The following is a 25,942-nucleotide window of genomic DNA, read 5'->3' as shown; positions in this document are numbered from 1 at the left end:
GTCAGCAGGAAATGCTCCGTCAGTCAGTCAGTCAAGCGGAGTGCTCATCAAAGTCACAACAACAACATTTACAGATTTGGGAACTCGGTGCACACATAAGCCTTATAATGCGGCGCCCTGTTCATTTTGGAGACATTTTAAGACTTTTAAGTGCGCCTTAAGGTCATGAAAATACGCTAAGTATTTGATCAATAACAAAAGTTCATCTCAGTACTTTATTATATACCCTTTGTTGACAATGACAGAGGTCAAACGTTTTCTGTAAGTCTTCACAAGGTTTTCACACACTGCTGCTGGTATTTTGGCCCATTCCTCCATGCAGATCTCCTCTAGAGCAGTGATGCTTTGGGGCTGTCGCTGGGCAAAACAGACTTTCAACTCCCTCCAACGATTTTCTATGGGGTTGAGATCTGGAGACTGGCTAGGCCACTCCAGAACCTTGAAATGCTTCTTATGAAACCACTCCTTCATTGCCCAGGCGGTGTGCTTGGGATCATTGTCATGCTGAAAGACGCAGCCACGTTTCATCTTCAATGCCCTTGCTGATGGAAGGAGGTTTTCACTCAAAATCTCATGATACATGGCCCCATTCATTCTTTCCTTTACACGGATCAGTCGTCCTGGTCCCTTTGCAGAAAAACAGCCCCAAAGCATGATGTTTCCACCCCCATGCTTCACAGTAGGGATGGTGTTCTTTGGATACAACTCGGCATTCTTTCCCTTTCAAATACAAGTTGAGTTTTTAACAAAAAGTTCTATTTTGGTTTCATCTGACCATATGACATTCTCCCAGTCCTCTTCTGGATCATCCAAATGCTCTCTAGCAAACTTCAGACAGGCCTTAACATGTACTGGCACTGCAGGATTTGAGTCCCTGGCGGCATAGAGTGTTACTGATGGTAGCCTGTGTTACTTTGGTCCCAGCTCTCTGCAGGTCATTCACTAGGTCCCCCCATGTGGTTCTAGGATTTTTGCTCACCCTTCTTGTGATCATTTTGACCGCACGGGTTGAGCTCTGGCGTGGAGCCCCAGATTGAGGGAGAATATCAGTGGTCTTGTATGTCTTCCATTTTCTAATAATTGCTCCCACAGTTGATTTCTTCACACCAAGCTGCTTACGTATTGCAGATTCAGTCTTCCCAGCCTGGTGCAGGTCTACAATTTTGTTTCTGGTGTCCTTTGACAGCTATTTGGTCTTGGCCATCGTGGAGTTTGGAGTTTGACTGTTTGAGGTTGTGGACAGGTGTCTTTTATACTGATAACGAGTTCAAACAGGTGCCATTAATACAGGTAACGAGTGGAAGACAGAGGAGCCGCTTGAAGAAGTTATGTCATGTCTGTAAGAGCCAGAAATCTTGCTTGTTTGTAGGTGACCAAATACTTATTTTCCTCCATAATTTGCTAATAAATTCTTTAAAAATCAGACAGTCATTTTCTGGATTTTTTATTTTTTTTTAATCTCATTTTGTCTCTCATAGGTGAGGTATACCTATGATTAAAATTACAGGCCTCTCATCTTTTTAAGTGGGAAAACTTGCAGAATTGGTGACTGACCAAATAACTTTCATGATTCACGTCAGTGTAGTACCACATTGTGCCACAACAACAGCACTGAGGTTTAATGGAAGAGATGCAGCATATTTAAGAGCAAGATCTTCTTGCTCTAGGCAGAGAAGGTCCCAAGCCCTAAACTCCAATAATAGTCATTGTTCCCAAAGACCATAGAAAATACAATACTTGATGTCTAATTTGACATGCTTAAGCTTAATTGTATTCCCAGTGATTTTGTTTATTATCAAGAACACCATGGAAAATGGCTAGATGTCAGCTCTTAAATTAATCTCTAATGAGCTATTTTTCTTGTCATCATTATGTTTGTCCAAACGAATGTACCTTTAGTTGTACCAGACATTAAAAATGAACAAACAACTCAAGAAACAAGGGTGGTCTAATAATTTCTTTTTCATGACTGTACAGTATATGCATGTGAGTATTGTTGCATGTGCTGTTCATATGTGTTGCTATGCCGTGTGAATTTGAAGTATCAGTTGTTTCAAAGTTTACACTTACTATCAACATAGATACTAATTTCCTTTAGCCTGTCTGTTGTTTCACATTATGTTAGCATTAAGCTAGTGGACTTACGTTAAAAGAAATGATATGTCAAGCTCCCTGCCTGGGGGCCATTTCCGGCCAACCACATCATTTTATGTGGCCAACGGAACCAAATCATTTGCGTCAACTTAAAGGTCAGAGGGCAAAGATTTTAAAATATTTCTGGATAACGCTAGAACCCCTTTACAAACTACATATACCATTTCAAAATGATTATATAGCAGATATACAGCAGTTAAATCGATAAATATGATGCAGAATGCGCCTTCTGCTTTTTGCATCCAGTGCCTTCCAGTCTTCGGCTCTATCAGCCTCTTCATTCGGTGTTGTGTGCTATTGTTCCATGCTGTTGTTCCCGTCCTTGTATATTTGTCGTCGTATGATTTAACGATGTCACGGTGGTTTATTTTGTGGCATTTGGTTGTACACATTTTTTGGGCTTTCCAAGTGAAAAAGGAATACGTGACCACTATATAGGGAAAGTCATTTAACAAGGGAAGAAACGTGGTCAGCTATGGGTGCATAGCTAGCATTCCAAACTCTGTGCTGATCACTTCGAACCAGCGTGTTTTGAAAAAGACTTAGCAGAAAGCATTGGATACAGAAGTAGAGGCTGAAACCAGCTGCGGTGCCAACTATTTTTCCTACGGCCATCGGGACCTCAACCGCCAGCAAGAAAACTAAATCTCGCAACCGCCACGGTGCCACGGCATAGCAGCGCAGACAAAAGGTGAGGATTTCCTTCTCTATACCTATGACTCTATTATGGTTACTATGCAATGGGGAGTAGGAAAGAAAAGACCCACGCAGTACTCATCAGTACTGTCGTCTGTACTTTTGCCTATATGACAAGCCAACAGACACGGGAAAGACTTTCTGTGTGGTGTGTTATAACGCTACTCGAGCGAGGGGCACACAATATATAGGAATACTGCATACTATGTAAAAGCTTGTGCCGTGTCACTGAAACATATGAATATATAATACGTATAGTCGTGCTAAAAAATATTGGCGCCCCTGGGGTATAAAAAGACATGCTTTTGACCCAGTGGCCACTCTCTTTTTCTGTTGTACAGCTGCTACTTGGCTGCTTGTCATCGTCACTGTTCAGACCTCCTGATCGGCTCAAACATACGGTTTGACAACGCCAAGTTCAATTGGGTGATCCTGTATGTCGAAATCCTCCCCCTCCTCATATTCCAACACGTTGCTCGCCATTAAGTATAGTGTGTAGCATGCTGTGTTTGTCAATTGCAACGGCACTTCTGGTAGCCCTTGTGGTGGATAGAGTAACCACACCCGGTGTCTTGCACTTCGGGTATGTTCGGGTAGGGCTCATTATGAGTCATAAAAACCTCATTTTCATCTAAACCATGGTTGAAAACTTGCTGGAAGTTACGTGTATGTATTACATAACATAAACAATGCAAATATGAATTTTAACTGCCCACATAACATCTTTGTCATCTGACCTTTTAATTATTCTTGTTAAAATCTGTACCAAAATTTCACATATGCAATAAATAATAATGTTGAAATATTGCAAGGATTTTTTTGTGTTACCAAACCCCTTTTTACAGTAACTTGAACAATAGTTGAACAAACAAATTTTGTTGTGTATATATAATACTATGATCCAGCGATGAAACATTTACCTGGTTTCACAGTCATAAAGGTCCTCTGACGGAAACTGGACCAACAATGTGGCCTGCGACAAAAATGAGTTTGACACCCCTGATATACAGCAGTTGAAACTTTTGTTGCTTAAATATACAATGCTTGATTCTCTTTTGTTCTGTGTCAGTTTTACAGTAAACTTCAACTGGGAGTGACAAACAAACAGCTTGAAACAAGCACGCTGAGTTCACTGTACCTCCGGCGCAGGTCCTCAGCGATGGTGGCGCGGCAGCTGAAGAGGTAGGCACGCAGCGACTGCAGCTGCTGGCGGAGACGCAGCACAGCGCTGAGGGGCTCGCAGTGCTCGTACAGTCCACCATTGAGCTGCTGCACGTCCAATAAAGGCTCCTCATACACAAACTCTAGGAACTCCTTAGCCTGCTTGGACACCTGCAAGCAGATTGCAGACAAGTCACACAAGGACATTTGAAGCCTCGTCAGCGTGTTTATTTCTATTCAGCAAGGTTGCAGTTATGGGTCATTTTCATATAATTTGATCAATAACGGTAAAGACATGGGTGACTGTAATTTCTTTTGAAAACCATTTCATTTTATTGGTATGAGTATTTGAATTATTGGCCATTGTTATCGATCGAAAGGTCACAATTGTTTCTAAGAAAAACAAGTATTCTCAAGTAATATTTTTCAAACTATTAATGTCAAAATGTATTTACCGTTAGGTGTCTCAAATGAAGTTTCATGATTTGCAATGTTTTCCGAATAAGCCAATTAAATTTTTTAATATACAGTGGAATCTCGTTTTAACGGACTAATGGGGGCGGCGGGTCGTCCGTTACAGTCGACTGTCCGCTATATTTAAGCACTTTTTTTTCAGCCATATACACCCCTATTACTGTAGAGTACAAAATTATTGTTTCGTACTTTTTTGGTAGCCTAAAAGGCCCAGTGCAAAGTACGTTATTGAAAATAAGTATAAAAAAACCTGGAAAATGTTTGAAAAGTTTAACATTTTATCCAAACTTACCACGCTGGTGTGCTTGATGTTGACATTGTTGACGTACTCATAGGCGAGTCAAGGCGGGTCGCTTTCATTGGGAGGAATTAGTCTGCTTCCTATTTCCAAGTCCGTTGCCATAGACGAATGGCTTGACAAATAACTGTTACTGTACCAAAAATAGCATGTTCCAGACTGCAGAGACTTGTGCATTATATTCCTCTTTGAGTTAACACTGCAGCCATGTACGCTTTTTCTACAAGTGACAATAGATAGATCTACTGCCATCATGGCCACCACATCAATGCATTGCCTGGAAATCTTGCCATTTTCAACATGGCCACCACATGTCAAGGATGTGGCTTTGATGGGACACACTGGGGTGGGGGGCAGATGCATTTAACTGCTTGGTGGTAGAACCGGCTTTTGAGCCTCGAAGCGGTAAAGAAAATGGATGGATGGATAGATGGTTATAGACATTGTCCTGTGGGGAGGGGGGAGAAAAGTGAGTGTCCAGGGTGGGAGGGGCTGGCTTTCCTTAGTAGTCTGCCGGTGTAGATGTCCCTGAGGGTGGGTAGTGTGCAACCAAACACCCACTCTGCTGTTTTCACCACCCGTTGCAGATCCCTCCTGTTTTCTTCACAGTACAGCTGCTGAACCAACTTATATAGCAGTATGTCAGGAGGCTCTCCATGGTGGATCTATAAACGTTTATGAGCAGGTGCTTGGGGGAGCTGGGCTTGGCGTAGTTTCCTGAGAAAGTAAAGTATTTTACGTCCTTTCCCACCAGATGGGAGATGTTGGTGCTGAGGTCTGCTGAGATGTGGACTCTGAGAAATTTGAAGCTTTTCACGCTCTCTCCTTCCTGAGATGTCGGATCTCCTAGCTCTATTACGGTAGAATAGTGATTGAAAAAGTATTAGCCCACTTCTCAATTTCTTCTTCTTTTTTTTTGCACAGCTTCCAAGAGAACAGCAGGCGTCCCTTGCATCATTTAACATCAGTGTTAATACAATAAGGAAGAGACTGGGCAAAAATTGCATCCGTGCAAGGTGAAAACCACTGCTGATCAAAAAGAACAAAGGCTCATCTTAATTTTGCTAAAAATCACCTGAATAATTCCCAAACTTTGAAAAGCGGCAAAAATATCTCCACAGATATGCGAAAAACCCATTGCAAGTTATAGAAAATGCTTGATTTTAGTTGTTGCTGCTGAGGGTGGGCCAATCACTTATTAGGTTTAGAGGGCCATTACCTTTTCAAAGCGCCAAGTAGCTGTGAATATATTTTTTAAATAAACTGCATTTTATGTTTACTTGGGTTATGGCTGATATTTACATTTGTTTGATGACCTTAAACAATTAAGTGGGGAAACTTTGCAAAAAAAAAAAAAAAGTAAGAATTTGAGAAAGGTGCACATATTTTAAGAGTTTTTATTATTATAAGAGTGTAATGGGTTTAATGAGTGGTTAGGATCTTTTATGCACCAGTATATGCAGAGTTTGAAGCAACGTATGTAAATTGTGCAACTCACACGATGTTTATAAAGCTTTTTATGTCTAACAATCATGCCCTTTTGTCTTAATCGTTATAAAAACAAGTATTTCAATGGGCCACCACCATTTGCAGTCAATAAGGATTGCTTTTAGTATGAATGACTAAAATTTTAAATCATCATTACTTTTTGATATGACTTTTGCATGGCTGTTTCAGGCTTCATTCTGTTTGTTTTTGAAGGATATTTACTAAATCTATCTGACACTGCCACCATATAGCGCTCATATCTCAAGTTCGTGCATACAAGTCAAATCAAGGAGGAATTATAAAAAAAAAATAATAAAGTCGAACGACCGCCTGTATCTCGATAAACTCATAAATTGAGTCACTCGTATCTCAAGGCACCACTATATCTATTTTGTCAAGGTGGCAATTAAGTAATATGAACAATATGCAAGGCTCAAGAGGACAGTTAGTTGGCGTGTTTTTTGGCGCGTCACCTTGTGCTTGCAGGTGTCCCAGTTGTGCAGCAGGCGAGCGGGGATGACGAAGGTATTGTCCTGGTGGCAGCTTTGACAGTAATACCAGCCGCTGTAGTGGCACACTTTGGCTTTGCCTCTGGAGGCGCCCACTGGACGCTGACAGCCTGCACACAACAGTGATAAGTCAATGCCACATGTCAAGTTCAGGCCACACGCACTAACATGGAGATGTTTCGCAATTTACTGGCACCAATCGGTCTAGTATATGTGGTTCACATTTGGTAGACATTGGACAACTTTCTTTGACACAAGTTTATCTTTGAAGGACACAAATTGACAAAAATGACCCTGACGTTTGTTGAGATTTGTGTCTTGTCGGGCAAAGAGAGTTTTTTTTGGGAGTCTACTTATGATAGACATCTCACCAAATTTCTAGACATTAAGTAAAACCGCCTTCGGGGCCTGAAATATGAAGAAAACCCCTCCGAAATGACCAATATGAGCCTAAAATAGACACAAAATGGAAAACTTCCTGTCTTTTCAGGCATGGCATTTAAGATTTTTTTGTGGATTCAGGATAGACATCAATCCATTCATTTTCTGTAACACTTATCCTCACCAGGGTCGGGGCACGCTGGAGCCCATCCCAGCCATCCTTGGGCAAGAGGCGGGGTATACCCTGAACTGGTCGCCAGCCAATCTCAGGGCACATATGAACAAACAACCTAAGGGCAATTTAGAGTCTTCAATTAACCTACCATGCATGTTTTTTGGGATGTGGGACGAAACTGGAGTACCCGGAGAAAACCCATGCAGGCACGAGGAGAACATGCAAACTCCACACAGGTGGGGCCGGGATTTGAAACCCGGTCCTCAGAACTGTGAGGCAGACGTGCTAATCAGTTGTTCACCGTGCCGCCAGGACAGACATGTCTACCAAATTTCATGTTGCGAAGTGAAACTTTTCTGAAAGTTCAGAAAAATCTAAAGCATCCCTGGAAATGACAAAAAAAAAAGACCCTAAAATAGACACTTCAGAACAAAATGGCAGGCTTTATGTCTTTTCAGACATGACTTCTTGAGTTTTTGTGGGTCTACTCAAAACAAACATGTCTACAAAATTTCATGTTGCAAAGTGAAACTGGCTTTTTGAGGGCTGAATTTTCAGAAAAATCAAAGCACCCCTGGAAATGACCAAAATGAACATAAAATAGAAGCTTCAAACCATAATGGCAGACTTCCTGTAACTTTAAGGCATACTTTGCTATTTTCTTTATGGGGTCTACACATGATAGATGTGTCTAGCAAATTTCATTGTGCTAGGTGAAACTGGCTTTAGGGGCTGAATTAAAAAATAAAAAAAGCAAAGCACCCCTGGATATGACTAAAATGACCTGAGAATTGATGCTTCAAATCAAGTTGGCACACATCCTGTACCTTTTTAGGCATTTTTTTTTTATTGTTTAGTTCTACTCATGATAGACATGTCTAGCAAATGTCATGTTGATCAGCAAAACTGGCTTTGGGGGATGAATTTTCAATGAAAATCTAGGCACCCATAGAAATGACAAAAAAGATCCAAATTTTATGCGGCTAAGTGAAACTGGCTTTGGGGTACGCTAACGCATAAACTTCCCAACATCCACCTGTGTAATGGCTGTCTCGTGCTGTCACGCTTCAGGCTGTAGTCACAACACAAACACCTGAAGAACAAATAGATCTTCCCCTCTGTTCAGTTTGATTGCTTTGTCCCATTTTCACCAAAAACACCCGAAACACACACACATGCAAGCACGCACGCACGCACCCCCCCCCACAGGTGTCTCTTATCAAGCAAACATCTGAGACAGCGTGAAAAAGACGCAAAGAAGAAAAGAGCAGAGCTTATCATCAGGAAGCCACGACGTGTGTCAGCCTGAACACGACCTCGCTGCGTTGTATGTAAAGGTACCAACACCCAATGGGGGTGTTAAGTCAAACCAGTGAGGCTTCTGATGTGGTAGCAGAGGCGTCAAAGACACAGGATAGTGTCTGACGAAAAGGGAATGCGAGAAAGGTGGGACAGGGGTGTACACTTCTTCCTCCGCAATTGCCGCTGTTCACCAAGTGTAGCCTGCAAAATTGACGCAATAGAAATGTATCATTTACTAAGCTTTCATCGCTGCCCTCTGACACTACCTCAGAAAACCCCATTCCGAATTGGTACCTTTCACACAGGACCAAAGAGAAAGCCTTCTTTTGATGGGCAGTGTGAAAGGTATCGCAAAAGGGGTTTTAAGTTTAACACCCAACACTCACTTCTTCCCCCTCATTGTGTTGTCAAGTAATTGTTCCAGCACAATAAGTGTAGCCCCTTTTACACAATTCAACTAAATTGGCACAGAAGTAAAGCCGGAGAAGTGGATCTCAGGTGTTAAAATTCACGCCCTGATACTGGCTTTCCACTACCTTTGACACAGCCGCCATTCCATCTGGCATGTCTCCGATACCACCTCGTAAACCAACAAATTTCCGGCTCGACCTCAACACCGCATTCCGTTTCGGTACCTTTCACACAGACCAGCGATCTAGGAAAAAGCTGGCTTTTGTGGGGAGTGTGAAAGTAAGCAGAAAAGGTTTGTGACACTCACTTCTCCTGCCCTGTTGCAGGAAAAGCAATTGCTGCTGTTCGACAGGTGTAGCCCCTTTTGCACATTATTTGCAAAATTGATACAATGATACTTTCTGGTATCGCCTTTCACGCAGCTGCCGGACTACTTCTTACACTACCGGAGTAGTTGTAAAATTTGCAGGTCGTCTTCCCATCCCATTCTGTATTGGTACATTTCACACAAGACCCGGAAGAAAGCTGCCTTTGATTGGTAGTGTGAAAGGTACACAATGTTATCCACCATTTAGAGAGTGTTAGTTGTCTGTTAATTGTCGCTAAAGCTTCTAGCAGCTTCCGCCGTTCCTCTCTGATCTTTTATTGCGAGGACGGGCAAGATGAATGGGAATTCAAACGCGGCTCAAAAAGGTCCACCGATTGTACCTCGGTGCGCTGCGGTGGCAGGGAAGAGGGGGGGTTTCACTTTGACCTGAGAGGGGCGAGCACACGGCGGTGGGAGACGGCATGAGGGCCGACACCGGGCTTTCATCTGTCCACCACGGGTCCGGACCTGCACACCTCTCAGAGGATCAGCGTGTGTGTCTGTGTGTTTGTGTGTGTGTGTGTGTGTGTGTGTTAAAACGGACCTTTGATGTGTTTTCTTTCCCACTGACAAAACACTCCAGCATGCATGATTGGTGACCACTGAAAAAGAATGTGTGTGTGTGTGTGTGTGTGCGTGGTGTGCGCACGTGCGTGTGTTAGGGATGCATGTTAACTGCTTTTTCCAAAAATAACCGATAACTTGCTGCTTCTCCAAGCCAATACAGATAACCAATATAATTTTGTTTAATGGTTTATATCAAGGGCATTCAACAATTTCCAGGCCGAAGACCCCCAAACTGCTGGAAAACTGGAGTGGGGACACCCTGCTTATGTATAGTGTATATACTTGTATTTTATCTCAGACTGGTTGCATAATAGAATGCCTTTTTATTCATAGAAAATCTAATTAAAATTTAGGTTCAAATATTAATGGTTCTTTATTTTTAAACAGTATTAGAACGGGCGATCATTCATCTTTATGTTTATTTTAAGACATGTCAATTAGTGGCTGGCACAGAGTGACGGGGGAGTGTTGGTGCTGCTCGAGCAAGCCCGCAGATGCGTGGATAGGCGGTCGCACATTTCCCTGCAGAATGAAGGAGCGCCGTCGCGTGTTTTGATACCAACTTCATTTGTGGATTATTTAATGTATTGTCAAGTTAGCTAAAACTGTATTGTCAAGTTAGCTAAAACTGTAAAGGAATATGCAAAGGAGCGGCATTTGCAGGGGTTACATGTTTTTACCTTAAATGTTAGCCCAACCGCGATAACAGTGCTTAAGCATGCGGCCAAGCTGCCCACGCTGCTGCTGTGTCAGCTTGAGACGCTAAGAGTGTCCGCTGCTTCGCAGGCCGCTGGGTATTGCCGTGAGTGTCGTAGTTACAAACCCGAAGATGGTCGTAATTTCACAAGTGGTCGTGATCATAAGCTAATTGACTGCGGATATTGACAAATTTTGGTGTCATAGGCCAAGAATTTTGGTCAGAAAACCCAGGACTGTAAGGAGCCAATGCAAATTGCTGGTGAGTGGCGACCAGCAGTGTGTCACTGAATGCAGCTGTAGTTATTGGTCCAGTTTTCTTTGTTATCGGACCAACGAGTGTGACATCATTTTAGTAGTAGTTATAGGTAGTCGTCATGCATCTCGAGTGTGTGTCCTGTACGATGAAAACCACACCAGGGGTGAGAATCGCCGAGTAACGTGCGATACAGTTTTTGACTATACAGCGGCAATCAATATATTGGAAGAAAATCAGCGACAATTCATGACGGCAACATAAGTGAAGGAGGTAATGTTAGAAAGATCAAAGAAGACTTGGGCTGCAGCTATCAAATATTTTAGTATTCAAGTATCATACTGAAAATTCTTTCGACTAATCGAGTAGTCCAATAATATATAATTGTTGTTTTTTTTAATATTTTATTTCCATTAATAATTTATGGCTTCAATATTGCTATTTTATCAAATGGAAAAATATGAAGAAGTGAAGGGTGACACCTTTCATCACCAAGATTGACTATAAATGCGGTTGAAATGGTAAGACCATATTAAATGTTAATTAATGTTCTTATCAATTACAGTAGCAGTGTTGAGATGATTCCCATGTTAGATAATAATCCTCGAGAAGGATTTTAAGGACTTGTTCTGGCTCAGAAAATATAAAATTCAAACTTTTTAGTTGATTTAGTTCAAAATCTTAGATGGTAAATATTAGTAAACTAACTTAAACTTCCAGATAATTGTAACAGATTTCAAAAGCAGGACAAAGTGGCCTAAACTAAAAAAAATTCCTTTTGTCAAGAAGTAAAATGGGTGGGGGATGGGGGGGGGGGGTGTCATTGTGACTGAGTTTGCCTTGGGCCCCCAAATGACTAGCTACAGCATTGAGCTGAGCTTGCTACATCGCCAGCCGGCCACACAGCCAAACTGGGATTAGCGGCTCGTGCATTGGTGAAGAAAGTGGAGGGCTAGCTAATTAACTAATGTGAATTGCAGGGCACATTAACCACTGACACTTTCTATGTACGTTGCGGCAAAACGCTTCAATTCTTTTTTCTCTCTTTCCTGAATGGTGGATCTGTATGGCGTTTGTGCTGGAACAGTTTTGCTGTGCAGCAGGGGAGTTTGAAATACTCCCTCGGCTTATTTTTTCATTATTCTGATGTTTATTGAAAATGCAGCCGGACAGAAAAAGGGTTTTAGGGGACAGAACAGACAAGGGGAATAGGGGTGCGAACCACACCAGAAGAATAGTTAGACAGTCTAGATACTTGACCACAAGTAACGTTACAACAGTCAAATGGTGTTCTTATTTGTGGATGGGGGGACGGGGGCACCTGGTGAGGACATGCAACAACTAACCAAAAGAACAAGATGAGAGAAGACAGAAAAGGGCAGGACAGGATGTGGGAAATGAGCAAGGCAGTGCTACTGATGAGTGATGCGGTGGGATGCTTTTTAGTGTCTAAACACCTGTAAGAACCTGTGAGTTGATATCTTAATACAACCTGTGTTATTGTTAGTGGTCCCAGCATAAGGAATTCAATATGGAATTTATGAGTGAATGAACACAATATCACTTGCATGTTAGTCAACTAGCATCCGGAGTTGCTGAACCGGCACAGTGAGGAAGGGTGGGGGTGGGGCCCGTCCCCTACACTCGCAAGGGGGGGCCAAGCCAGCGAGCCCATACCACGGGTGACCCAGCCAGGGAGATGCCACCCGCTACCCAGGACCAAGGGCGGTCCCCCAGCCCAACCGAAGCGCCCCGGCCAGACCCAAAGGGAGAGGCATGGGTGTCGGACCAACTTGGGACAATGCAACATAAAATAAGTTTTAAAATGTACGATACCTGATATCAGTGCATCAAAACCGTATAGCATCGTTGCTGTGCAGTGAAAGCTAACAATATTATACAAATAACGTGTGTGTGTCTCTCTCTTCAAACACACACACGCATGCACGCACGCACATGCCCTTCAAAAGAGATCAATTCCCATGTGTAATTACAGACCACAGAGTACATTTAGATGTTAAATAGTTACCTACATGTATGTATATGTATGTATGCATTCATGCATGCATGTGTGTTGCATATGCAAAGTGCACACATGAAAGGAGTTGAAAGCGGAAATGAGAGAAAATTATGATCAATAATAATAATAATAATAATAAGTATCATCAGGATTAAAAGCGTTCTCTGAGTGAAGAAAACTGGAGAAGGAATCAATGGTGCCTCTGCTTGCCACAGCTGAGGAGTCCACTACATTTTGAAACAAAAACAATTCACGCAAACAATCCATGAATCCATTATATGCCTGTCACTGGTTGTGACTTGAACTACTGAAAGGAGGAAGAGGAGAAGTGCAAGAAAGAAAAGGCAAAGTAGGAGAAGAACAAGAAGTAAAAGAAGGACAAGGAGTAGACACAGGAGAAGCACCAGAAATAAGACGAGCAGAAAAGGGAGAAGATGAAGAAGGAGAAAGAGATGCAGAATAAGGAGGAGGAACAGAAGGAGGTGAAGGAGGAAACATGTGAAGAAGGAGGAGGCTAAGAATGCAAGGGACAAATCAAAGAGAGCACAGGCGGACGAAGAAAAGTAGAGAAGCAAAACCCAGAGAATGAGAATATGAAGAAATAGATGAAATAGAGAGGAGCAGATTGAGGAAAAGAAAGATGAATGGTGAAGTAGTAGGAGAGAAAGCTGATGGAGAAAGAGACAGTGACACTGCAAAAAACTAAGTCTTATCTAGTGAATTTATCTTAATTCTAGTGAAAACATCTTGCTGTACTAATTTTAAGACAGTTTTGACTTTTTGCCTAGAACAAAAAAAATAAATCAAGGTGGGGGAGAAGAGAAAAAAGAACTGTTGGAGAAAAGAGTGAAGAATGAAAAGTGAAGCAGAAGAAAAAGAAGTGTACATGAAAAAGAAGCAGATGAAGGAGCATGAGAGAAGTAGAGCAAAGAGCAGAAGAAGAAATAGTAGACACACGAAGGTGAACAATGACAAGCAGAAGAAAGGAGACCGAAGACCAACAAGAGGGAGAAGTAGAAAATTAAGAAGAATGAGGATAGAGATGAAGAAGAGGAGAAGCAGAAGAAAGAGTGGAAAAAGATGCAGAAGGAGAAATGAAGAAGAACAAGAAGCAGAAGGAGGAGGAGAAGGGGAGCCCAAAAGCAAAACAAGGAGCATATGAAGGAGAAAGATATGGATGAGAAGATAGAATCAGAAGCAAGAGAAGCAGCAGAAGGGGGAGGAAAAGCAGAAGCGGCAGAAGAAGAAGATGGAGGATGAGAAGGAGGAGGAGCTTGTGTTGAAGAGGACAACAGTATTCTGACCTGCGCACGTGAAGCCCTGAGCCGTGAGTCCTTTCTCCAGGGCGACACAGGTGAGGAGGCTGAGGAAGCTGGTGGTGACAGACTGCCTCTTGGCTCTCTGCTCCTTCTGCCTCCTCTCTCTGGACCTCAAGAGCACCCCCTGCGGGAGCGGGACACCGCACTCCTCCCGGGCCGGCCGTCGGGTGCCCACCGCCCCCCTCAGGGCCTCTGTCCACTCCCGGGCTTTGGCGGCAGTGTCGGCTTTGAGTCGGAGCGCGTCGTCGGTGAACACCGCCTGGAAGCGCTCCCCCTGGTCCGGGGCCTCGGGGTCTGAGTGCACACCCAGGCAGGAGGCCAGCAGGTACTGGCGAACGGGGCGCGACACTGGGCCGCGCCCCTCGGTGGGGAACGCCTGTAAAGTGGTTCTGTTCAAGACAAAGGTGAAGGCGCACCAGTTGTTTTGCTCCAAGAGTTGGTGCAGGAGCCCCGCTTTGAGGACGTCCTGGCATCGCTGGTTGAACAGGGGCAGAGTCGTGGGACGGCTCAGCGGGGGGATGCCGTCCGAGGTGGCTGCGTCGGGGAAGGTGACCACCTTCTCCACTACCACCTTCCTCTGCCTGGCAGGCCTCACAGCCAGGACCTTCTCCCATATTAGGCGCCGCCACTCGGCCGCCTCCCACTGTGTGGCGGCCCTCAGCTGCACCCGCGTACTGTTGAAAAAGACGGCCTGCAGGATGCGCGTATCAGCGGGCTGGCAGGGCGCGGGTGCCACCACGCCCTGGCAGTGTGACAGCGAGTAGGCGGTGCCCAACTGGCGGTTGGCGCTGCTGTCCAACGTGTAGAGGCGCAGCTCGCAGGGCGTCAGCTCCGCATGGCACTCGCTCCAGCGGCCCCGCAGGCCCTCGCGATACTCCATCTCGGCCTGCTTCAACACCATGCAGCTATTGCTGCTCCCCTTTTCACCTGCACAGGAACAGTTTTACAAAATACAGTGGATTTTATTGCGTACTGAATCCTCAAACCTTTTAAATCAAAATAGCCAACTTCCTGTTCAATATTAGGCATGGGTCCTGAAGACTTTTTCATACACTCTCTCATGATAGACGACTCAATTTTGTGCTGATCTATGAAACTGGTGTCCAGCGCTGAATTTGTATTCTAACTTGTCATAACTTTTTTTTGTGCAACCTGTAATGATAGACCACTGATTTTGGTGTTGATAGGTGAAAATAGCATCAGGGACCAAATTTTTTCATGAACTGAGCCATTCCAAAAACAGTAACCAGTCGTTTATTGCAGGGGTTACGTTGCAGACCAACCCCACAATAGAAGAAATCCACGAAGTAGCGACCAAGTATTCATGGTGATATTCATATATTTTTAAGTTACATGTGTAGTCTTTGTCACCAATAAACAGTACAGTATTTGCAGCAGGTATTACTTATGTCCAATTGAAGTTGCCATCTACGCATTCGTCACGATAGTAACTAAGTAACTAATGCACAGATGGTGGGGTACTTCCTGGCTACAGCATTAGCCACTGAGGTTTACAGTGACAATCTCATTGAGGTTACCAGCAGGTGTGTTAAGAATGTCCTTTTGATTACTGTAGTTTGTTACCTTTTGTTAAAAAAAACAATTGAAAGAGCACCCATGGCTTCCCCCCCCCCCCCCCCCGCCCTCTATCCAAACCACCTGTTATGATTACAATTTGTTCTAATTAGCGATGGCCGGCTACATTCAATTAGCTAATGATGTTTACTTATCTGAGACGTGCAGTTGAGTAACTGTACTGTACTACAGCCTACAAAGAAAAACCAAATCTGCGATGCACTGAACTGCGCAAATGAACTGAAATATAGCAAGGGACGACTGTACTTGAAAATATTAGACTTTTTTTATGCATCTTGGTATGATAGACACATCGTTGTGTAGGTTGATGAAACTGGTGTCAGGGGTTGGATTTTTTTTTTCCATTGACAAGCTGTACGAATCCTTAAAAACCTACAAAGCAAAATGGCTGACTTCCGGTTTTGGGTATGAATTAAGGCAGCATGATTATGGCCAAAATAATAATTATGATAATTTTGATAAATATTGCAATTATGATTATTATTCCTCATGTTAGGGAAAAATCTACTTTTATTGCACTACTTTTCAACAAACAATATGTAACAGTTTTCAGTGCAAAATCAATCTTTAAATAAGAATACATCTTAGATAATAAAAAAATAAATGTACCCCCCAAAAAAATATCCTTTACCAAGGGCTAACTGGATAAATATGCTATTACAAAGTGCAATCACGAATTGCAACTTAATGGAAGCAAATACAGTTTATGCATGAAATGCAATAACATTAGGCTGTAAGCACCGACTTTTCATTTGAAAATCCCCATCACTATAGTGAAGGTCACTGGTCAGTCGTGCACGGTCGCAAACTGCGAAGAACTCAACAGTTGTGGTTTCCCTCTCTTATTTACTGCGGTCAGGCCAGTCGAAAAGTTGTAGTCAGGGCAGCCGCTCCAACGATTGTTAATAGTGTCTTACAGTAACCCGCCGCCTCTCCGCCAACGTGCTGAGAGGGCCAACTTCAAAATAAAAGCTTCATATATTACTACATCAGACATCAATGCCATTTTAGGCTTTTATTTTGAAGTTGGTCACAGAGCACGGTGCTGGTCTTTAATGAAGCCTTAACCATACATTTGCCCCCTGGTGGCTGGCTGATGAGGTTGCGGGCACTGCTACAAATGAAGCACTTTTCATATGCAGCAGTGCCCACATAGAAAAAATAAAAATATCGGAGACGATCAGCCTCATTTAATTGTGCTAGCCAAAATCGAGATCACGATTAAATTACGATTGATTGTGCAGCCCTAGTAGGAATCCTTGAGACTTTTTTTTTGCGTCCTGTTCTGGTCAATATGTCTGTCGAATTTCATGTCAATCGGTGGATGTGGTGTCAGGGGCTGATTTATTTTTTTTTTTTCATAAATGGGTGTTCACAACAAATTCTTAAAAAGCAATATTGCAATATAGACTTCCTGTTGCATTTCTGGCATAGGTCCTTGAGCCTTTTTTTTGTGTGACAGACATCCATCCATCCATCCATTTTCTGAGCCGCTTCTCCTCACTAGGGTCGCGGGCGGGCTGGAGCCTATCCCAGCTGTCATCGGGCAGGAGGCGGGGTACACCCTGAACTGGTTGCCAGCCAATCGCAGGGCACATTCAAACAAACAATCATTCGCACTCACAGTCACACCTACGGGCAATTTAGAGTCTCCAATTAATGCACGTTTTTGGGATGTGGGAGGAAACCGGAGTGCCCGGAGAAAACCCACGCAGGCACAGGGAGAACATGCAAACTCCACATAGGCAGGGCCGGGGATTGAACCCGGGTCCTCAGAACTGTGAGGCTGACGCTCTAACCTGTCGACCACCGTGCCGCCTATGACAGACATGTCAGCCAAATGTCTTGTTGATCGGTAAAAGTAGTAGTTTTTAGATGTCTTGTGTTCAGACAAATGTCGTTGTGGTAAAGAGAAGTTTCGCTTACCTTGCTGACAGTTTCGGCTGTGACTTCAGCCTTAGTCAGAGCTGTCACCGCTTCCAGGTGTGACGTGTCTAAAAACAGCTGATCGGGCCTGGAAACCTTCAAAATAAAGTTCCCCGATCCGACGGTGTTAATTTTTAATGTCTGAACACAAGAAATCTAAAACCTATCATAAAAGAAGACATGATGTATGCATTCGATCTACAGTAAAAATGGTGTTGGGAGCTGATATTTTTTTTTTCTTCCCATGAACGGGCATTCGCAACCCCTCTTTCACAGAAAATCCTCGAAACCGACTTGGCTGACTTCCTGCTCAAATTCAGGCACGTGTTCTTGAAACTTTTTTGTGTGTACTATCGTGACAGACATGTCCACCCTGTTTCATGTCAATCGGTGAAACTGGTGACAGTTGCTCGTTTTTTTTTTCTTCCATGAACGGGTCCTCGCAACCCCCTTTTTCATGATGAATCCTTCAAAGGCATCCTTCCCAAATGGGCTCCAATTAGCATCGTGTTCACATTGATTGCAGTTAAAACACACTCGCGTCTTTGTGTTGGCACGTCAATAAATCAAGGCGCGTCACATTGCCTCCATTTATTTCAAACAACAACAATGGCCGCCGCTATCACGCTAATTCCATTTTCTCCCGTCCGTGTTCCCTCTGACGGATGTCGGACTTTGTTTTCCCGGCGGGAGGGAGCAAAAATTACCTCATCGATCTTATCAAAACACGTTTTGTCAGCGTGTTAACCAAGCCTTTTTGAATATGTAAATTAGCTGCAGCACAGGCGAGCTGATTGGCCGCCGTCACGCTTGGGAGGTTTGAGAGGGAAATGTGCCAGCGTCCATTAGACTGGACCAAGCCTGAGTGATGAACTAGCTCGAAATGCTAATTTGGTATCAGAAACACTGGCTTGATTTTCTCATATGGAATTTTCCCTTTAATGAATTGAAAACAAATTAGCAAGACAGGAGTGTGAAGTAGAGCTGCAACAAATGATTATTTTAATAATCTATTAATGTGTCTATTATTTTTTCCATTAATCAATGAATTGGACTTTAAAATGTTTCTTGACTTTCATCCCTTTATTCAAAAACAGCATTTTTCAAATTAACAGTGCAGGGAACGCACAAACATAAATTGATTATGATTCAGTTACTGGATTGGCTCGTAACATCTGTCAGAAAATCTGCAAAAATGTCTTGTTTTCATTAGACTTTACACCGATTTTAATCGGGCTGATCGGTATCGGCCGATATTTAGCATTTTATGCTGATCGGCTTGAATGTCATAATTCGCCGATCCGATCAATGACCACAAAAGACATTGACTCCGTGTCGCCACGTGCACAGTATATTTGAATCCAAAAGCTCGTTTATTTTTAGCCTTGTCGCATGTCTTTTGATGTGGTATTGGAAATATCTGATGGCCAATAAAGTTATTTTAAAAAATAAATATATAAAACATGTCGGCGGTGTGGAGCAGACAATACGTCTGAGACAGACAACACGTAATGCACGGCTAAAACTATAAGACAAATTTGCTCTTTCACGATTTCACTGTCAGACTACTGCAATAAAATCTTGTATTCCGATACCACCGCATCCCGTTTTTTACGATCATTGGGCTTTATCTTGTCAACTCAAATGCGACCGGATACACTCGTTCCCATGGCGACGACAACAAGAGTTGAGCGCGCAGACTTTGTATTATAAGGACGAAATGGGGGGAAACGTGTGTTGGTGGTCACCGGTGCTCAGGACAGGAGAGGACGTTCGTTTAAGGCTTGCTTGAGGTATGCTCACGCAATTTTAATACGATACGGCTCACAAGCAGGCAATAAAATGTTATGTAGCCTACCAAGCTAGTGGTAGCATGAACTGTTGGACGTAAACATGCCGCCGTTCTGTCGAATCATGCTCTAAAGTTTCGGTGGGCGAAGTAATTTAATTAAAAATAAAGTAATTTAATTACAGTAAGTTAGCACCCATTATTTCTGTCATGTAATGTTGGTTTGACCTGACTGATTAGACTACAAGATCTGACTAGAGCAGTGATTTCCAACCTTTATGGAGCCAAGGAACATATTTTACAATTGAAAAATCTCACGGCACACCAACAAACAAAAATGACACAAAAAGTGGATACATTAATTACTGTATTTACATCCTGCCATCTAATACAAGACCATTCATTGGTTCTGTCTGTCACTATCCCTCAGTGGCATAAATAGAGGAACAAAGATACCTTATTTATTGTAAATATAATTTTTTGAGCCATTAAGTACATAAGTATATACAGTAAATGAACAGGTCATTTAAATAGACACATTCCTCCATCTTGTGATCGGATCGGTGATCGGTGATCGTTTTTTTAAACTCGCTGACCAGTGATCGGTCCCAAAAATCCTGATCATGTAAAGCCTAGTTTTCATTCAACACAAAGGTCATCAGTCTGCTTTCATTGAGGACTACAGAAATCAGAGAATAGTTACTCTTGAGATACTGAAATCAGAGGATTTCGACAATTTGAAGTTCAACAAGGTCTCTAAACAATAAATCGATTATCATAACAGTCATCGATTAATGTGATAATCGATTAGTTGACTATTAATTGATTAATTGTTGAACCTCTTGTGTTAAATTGAACACCTGATATCCCACCAACATTGCGGTAAAAGGAGTAGTCAATGTCCGAACTATTTTAGAACAATATCGTGCTTTGCTGGGTTTTTCGTAAAAAGTAAATAAAGGCGGCCAAATAGTTGCTCTTCAGTGACAGGTCTCCGTGTGAAAGGCATGAATGCGGACACAAAGTGCACGTGGGCTCATTGTGTTGATGCTAACCAGCTGTTGCTGATGGAGAACGCAAACACAGTGCTTTGTCCCATCCATCGGGGCTCCGCCCCCCCACTGCACTTTCTCCCCTTTTCAGCCTAAACAGCCTTCTAGCTTTTCACGCGAATGCTAATGTAGTGTAATCCCGCCCATGTCGGGAGGCGCCTTAATTAGCTTCCTGTGCGCTCACCTCATTTGAGTCCATTTGCCGACAGGATTACCAGCTATTATCCCGCACACCCCCAGAGCTCTGGGGTGTGTGTGTGTGTGTGTGTGTGTGCGCGCGCGAGTCTTTTCAAGATATCATTTTCTATCATTACAGCCTCCTCTGAGGACATGAAGACAATCAAAAAGTACACGGCAACACAAACAAAATATCAAACAAACAAAATTTGCAGCTAAAACATCGTACCTAATATTTTGGTATGGACAAACCCTGGATTTTTGCCCAACATTCTTGTTCCATTTCAGATGTGGTTCATTTAGACTTTTTCATGCATTATTTTGACAGACATGACTGATGAATTTCATAATGATAAGTGAAACGAGGCAAGGGGGCTAATTTTTTCAAGAACCAGAATTCGGAACCGCTTTTCATGGCAACTCATTGAAACCTTCAAAGCAAAATTCCTGTTCAATATTGGTTATGGGTCCATGAGACTTTTTTCATGTGTCCTGTCACGATAAACATGTCCACTGAATTTCATGTTAATCAGTGAAACTGCTACTTTTTTTTTTTTTTTTATATCCTCCCCACCCCACAAACGGGACTCAGGCAACAGTTTTTTCATGGTGAAATCCTCTAACCCAGTAGTTCTCAACTGTTGTTGGCATGGGACCCACTTCTATAGAACAATAAATATTTGTACAGTATATCATATTTCTAAATGCGGTTTCCAATGCATTTGCTGTACCACTAAAAGCATACTGCTTGCCATGACATCCGCCAGCCAGAAGCTGAGCTACACTGCTTTTTTATAGAGTAAACTAGCTCTTGCTTTCTATTGCGCCTGTTGGTGGTGCTTGTATGTGTTTGCGTACCGACCTTCCGTCTGTTGGGTGACGATGGCGTTCTTCAGAGTGTCCTCAGTGGGGAGCCCGTTGTCAGTGTAGCCAGCCGTCCGGTAGTTGACGTCGGACCTGGACCTGTTGTGTCCCTTCTTGAAGGCATCATTGGCGGTGCCGGTGGCCGGGTTGGCGCCCTCCTTGCCGTGCGCCAGCAGGTCATTGGTGGATCGCGCGCGGTTCCTCTTGCCGGGCCTTAGGCCCACTACGCTCAGGCCGTCGGCCCAGGCCAGCCCAAGTGGGCCCACCTCAGGCTGCTGTCCCACCAGGAGGTTCCACACGCCGCTGGAGCTCAGCCTGGCCAGCGTGGCGCTCGACGACGCCTCCTGGAGCTTCTTAGGCTGCTTCTCGTCAGGAGCGGGAGCACCTGGGGCGGCCAAGTCCTCGGTGGCCTCCAGAGCCGGGCTGATGTCGCCCACCACATCTAGATGCCTCAGGCACTCCATCTTGCGTGCACAGCTCACGCTAGCTGCGTCCAAACATCTGGGCGTGTGGACCGGGATCCTTACGGAGCTGTCTAGAGATAGACCGATGTTTTTTTCAGGGCCGTTACCAGTACTGATTATTAGAAGCCAAGGAAGCCGATAACCTTTATTTAGAGCTGATATCGGAGCTGCCCACCTATTAAACTTCACTTCCAGAACAATTTGTGCAAATTTCTCTGAATTTCCATATTTTCAAAATGGTGTCAAGAACATTTCCGTGTGACAGTCATAATCGTACGTTATTAACTTATGCCTTCAATATTTGTGATTTTAATATTTTTATTACATCAATGTTGTAATGGTGGACACAGTTGCAGCCTCAATCAAAGTCACAGTATATGAGATGTCAACGTTCCAACATCAAAAATACCTGCATCTGTGTCTATGGGCGGGAGGCGGGGTACACGCTGAACTGGGCGCCAGCCAATCGCAGGGCACATATAAACCATTCAACCATTCACACTCACATTCAAACCAACGGGCAATTTAGAGTCATCAATTAACCTACCGAGCATGTTTTTAGGATGTGGGAGGAAACCGGAGTATCCGGAAAAAAACCACGCAGGCACGGGGAGAACATGCAAACTGGATGGCACTCTATTTTGCAAACAAACAAATAACATTGCTGATACACTGAATTGGATAGTTTATGTACGGACAATAGTTTTGGTTTCTATTAAGTGCAATGTAAGAAGTACATGTAAGAAAAAGAAATGTAATTATGTCTTCTCTTGTATGCTATTATATATTTACATTACCTATATCGACAATTGCTGCAGAAACAATGCAAATTTCCCCATTGTGGAACTAATAAAGGTTATCTTATATTACTAATATTTATTAATAATAATATACTTTTAACCTGCCCACGCTCATTTTCGGTTCAGACGCGGCGTTCTGTGTGCACGTGTATTATTTTATATATAGTGTAATTACTGGCCTGTTATTTTGCCATACCCATGTGACGAGTGTATTGTTTCACCAAATCACTGATTCGATGTTTGGCAACTGCTTGTAACGATAGCTTAGCAATTACTACCTTGTCATCCCTTTGTAAAACATTTGTAAGCATGGTAAAAAGTGTAGCTTATTCGCTACCATGGAGACGATGATCAGTGACTTAGAATACGTTGACACCAGACGCAAAGAGAACTTTCACCTCCGCCACGTGGCAGCCGGGGGGGCGTAATAAAAAAGCGTGCACCAAGCAACTGTTCACTGTGGACGTGCCGATAATGTCAGACGCTGGATTCTTTTTTTCCAATATCCAGAACAATCAGTTATGCACGTAACGAGTCAATGTTTAGTGATTTCCAGAAAAAAATATAAACGTTTCGTAATGTGGCAGCTCTGTGATATTCATTTTCATCCGTCCATCCATTTTCTTTACCGCTTATTCTCACTAAGGTCACGGGCTGCTGGATCCTATCCCAGCTATCTTCGGGCGGGAGGCGGGGTACACCCTGAACCGATCGCCAGCCAATTGCAGGGCACATAGAAACAGATTCACACTCAGATTCACACCTACGGGCAATTGAGAGTCTTCAATCAACCTACCATGCATGTTTTTGGGATGTGGGAGGAAACCGGAGTGCCCGGAGAAAACCCGCCCAGGCACGCTTAGCAACATGCAAACTCCACACAGGTGGCGACTGTGTGGCGTTTGAACCCCGGTACCCAGAACCATGAGGCAGATGTGCTAACCAGTCAACCACCGTACCGGCTATTCATTTTCAGTAAAAGGGAAAATATTGCCATCAAAATGTTTCATATTATAAACTCTAGCACTTAATTTCATTTAAATGCCGTTAAGCATATGTTTACTAAACACCTTTTCAGATTTGCAAGATGTTAAAAGTCTTTTTTATCTTAGACAATTTTAAAACTCAAACAAAACATGCAGGGAGGTCCCAGACCAGCACCACGTCTTATGAAGTTAAATGAAAACTTAAACAAAAACTCCCGAAAGTTTTTTTTTTTTTTTTTACAGTAAATAAGGCTTTCCTTAATTTCAATAGAATTGAAATCTTAATCTTTCAATTATCTTTGTTTTAAAATCAAACAAAAACAAAGTGCAGGAAGTTTCCATAACTGAAAATTTAAATCAATAAATAAATAAATAGCCCTTAAATAATCCCTGAAGTTTACCCAGTTTTAAATTTGATTGCTTATCAGCCGTCGGATTTAAAAAAGGCCAATGCCGCTATGCATCAAAATGCCGAATATCAGCGCCAATAATCGGCCTGGCCAATGATTAAGCCTACCGTCATCCTGCCTTCAAGGATGAAATCCTGCCTGAAGTCGGATGGCAGAGGAGCTGTGAAGACATCAAATGGAGGTGGTCTGAAACAGGAAGAAGACGAAAAGGTAAAGAAAAAGCATGAGTGGAAACAAATGCACACTTATTCAATATGGATATGAGTCAATTTCGGATGTAGCTCATGACACAACTTGTATGTGCTTTCTACCCGTTTGTCTGTCCACTTGTGTACTGTTCTCCCCTCAAATCAGCACTCTCATTGATTTTCCAGCTCTTTGTCTCTTTGTTGGCTCATATGAATTATTTAGAAAGGCATTAGCTCATCGGACACACACGCGAATATTCTCCCCCCCCCCCCCATAATTGGGTTACATCACACATTTGCATAGGTAGGGGGTGCCTAGAGCCAACGATGAGCTTGTGGGAAAAAGACATCACTTTTTTTCCTTGTAACATTACCACTTTTGGGGAGAAACTCGATCAGACTTTATTTGCCAAAATGTATCCTTTTTTGTAAAAACTGTTTACCTTCAAAATATAAATTATTCTTGGAAAATATATATGCCTTCTCCCAAAAAAGTATGACTTTTTTTCTAGAGAAAAAAAAACATAAATCTGACTTTTTTTCCCTCAAAAAAAAAACAAAAAGACCTTTTCCCTCAAAAGAAGGGGTTTAATATTGTAAGATGACGACTCTTCTCAAAAATATACAATTTTCTGGAATAATGTGTATATACTTTTATGCAAAATTTAGACAAAAAAAAAACCTGACTTTATTCTTTTAAGATTATGAATTTTCTGCTCAGAAGAAATACTACTTTCTCAAACCAGTATGGCTTGTTTGAAGAATACATTTTTTTTTTTATTGAAAATGTATGCCTTTTCTTTAAAAAAAAAAAAAAAAAAGACTCAAAAAATACAACTTTATTCAAAGAAATATAATTCTCATAAGATTATAAAATGTGTGGAAAAATAAAGACTTTTCTTTGAGATTGATATTTTTAGAACATTTTTTATTTTTAAAGAACCCCGTTTTTTCTAAAAAAGTATATGGCTTGTGAATTCTTTTCTCAAGTGTTTTTAATTTAATACGCTCGCTGAACAAGTAAACGAAATGGAAAAAAAACACAAAGACTCACCCCTCATTATTATTCGGGATTTTAACAAACCTACACTCAACCAAAACTCCCTAAATACAAGCAGCACATCGCCTGTCCGACCAGGGAAAATAACATTTTAGACCACTGCTATACTACACTAAATAACACATACCGTGCCACACCACGTGCAGCTCTGGGCTCATCTGATCACTGCTTAATTCACTTAATACCAACATACAGACAACATATACATATACACACACATATACATATATGTGTATATATACATATATATATGTGTATATACATATACATATATATGTGTATATACATATACATATATATACACATATACATATATATACATATACACATATACATACACATATATACATATACAT

The 25,942-nt window shown here is 42.4% G+C and overlaps 1 protein-coding gene across 6 annotated transcripts in view; it reads right to left on the bottom strand.

Annotated features, from left to right (window-relative positions):
- Positions 1–25,942, bottom strand: part of plekhm3 (pleckstrin homology domain containing, family M, member 3) — a 43,333-nt gene that overhangs the window by 15,206 nt on the left and 2,185 nt on the right. For 4 of the 6 annotated variants that reach the window (XM_061792419.1, XM_061792420.1, XM_061792414.1 and 1 more), the window contains exons 2-6: positions 24,446–24,524; positions 21,677–22,213; positions 14,260–15,201; positions 6,745–6,890; positions 3,989–4,182 (exon numbers count right to left, since the gene is read on the bottom strand). In XM_061792419.1, the coding sequence (XP_061648403.1) occupies positions 3,989–4,182; positions 6,745–6,890; positions 14,260–15,201; positions 21,677–22,142 (1,748 nt within the window). In that variant the 5' untranslated portion in view covers positions 22,143–22,213; positions 24,446–24,524. The remainder of the gene's footprint in view (positions 1–3,988; positions 4,183–6,744; positions 6,891–14,259; positions 15,202–21,676; positions 22,214–24,445; positions 24,525–25,942) is intronic. The other 2 variants (XM_061792417.1, XM_061792418.1) reach the window with 1 other exon arrangement.

This window comes from Phyllopteryx taeniolatus, chromosome 12 (genome assembly GCF_024500385.1).
Source record: "Phyllopteryx taeniolatus isolate TA_2022b chromosome 12, UOR_Ptae_1.2, whole genome shotgun sequence".
Taxonomy (NCBI): Eukaryota; Metazoa; Chordata; class Actinopteri; order Syngnathiformes; family Syngnathidae; genus Phyllopteryx; species Phyllopteryx taeniolatus.
This window is presented reverse-complemented; position numbering and strand designations above follow the sequence as displayed.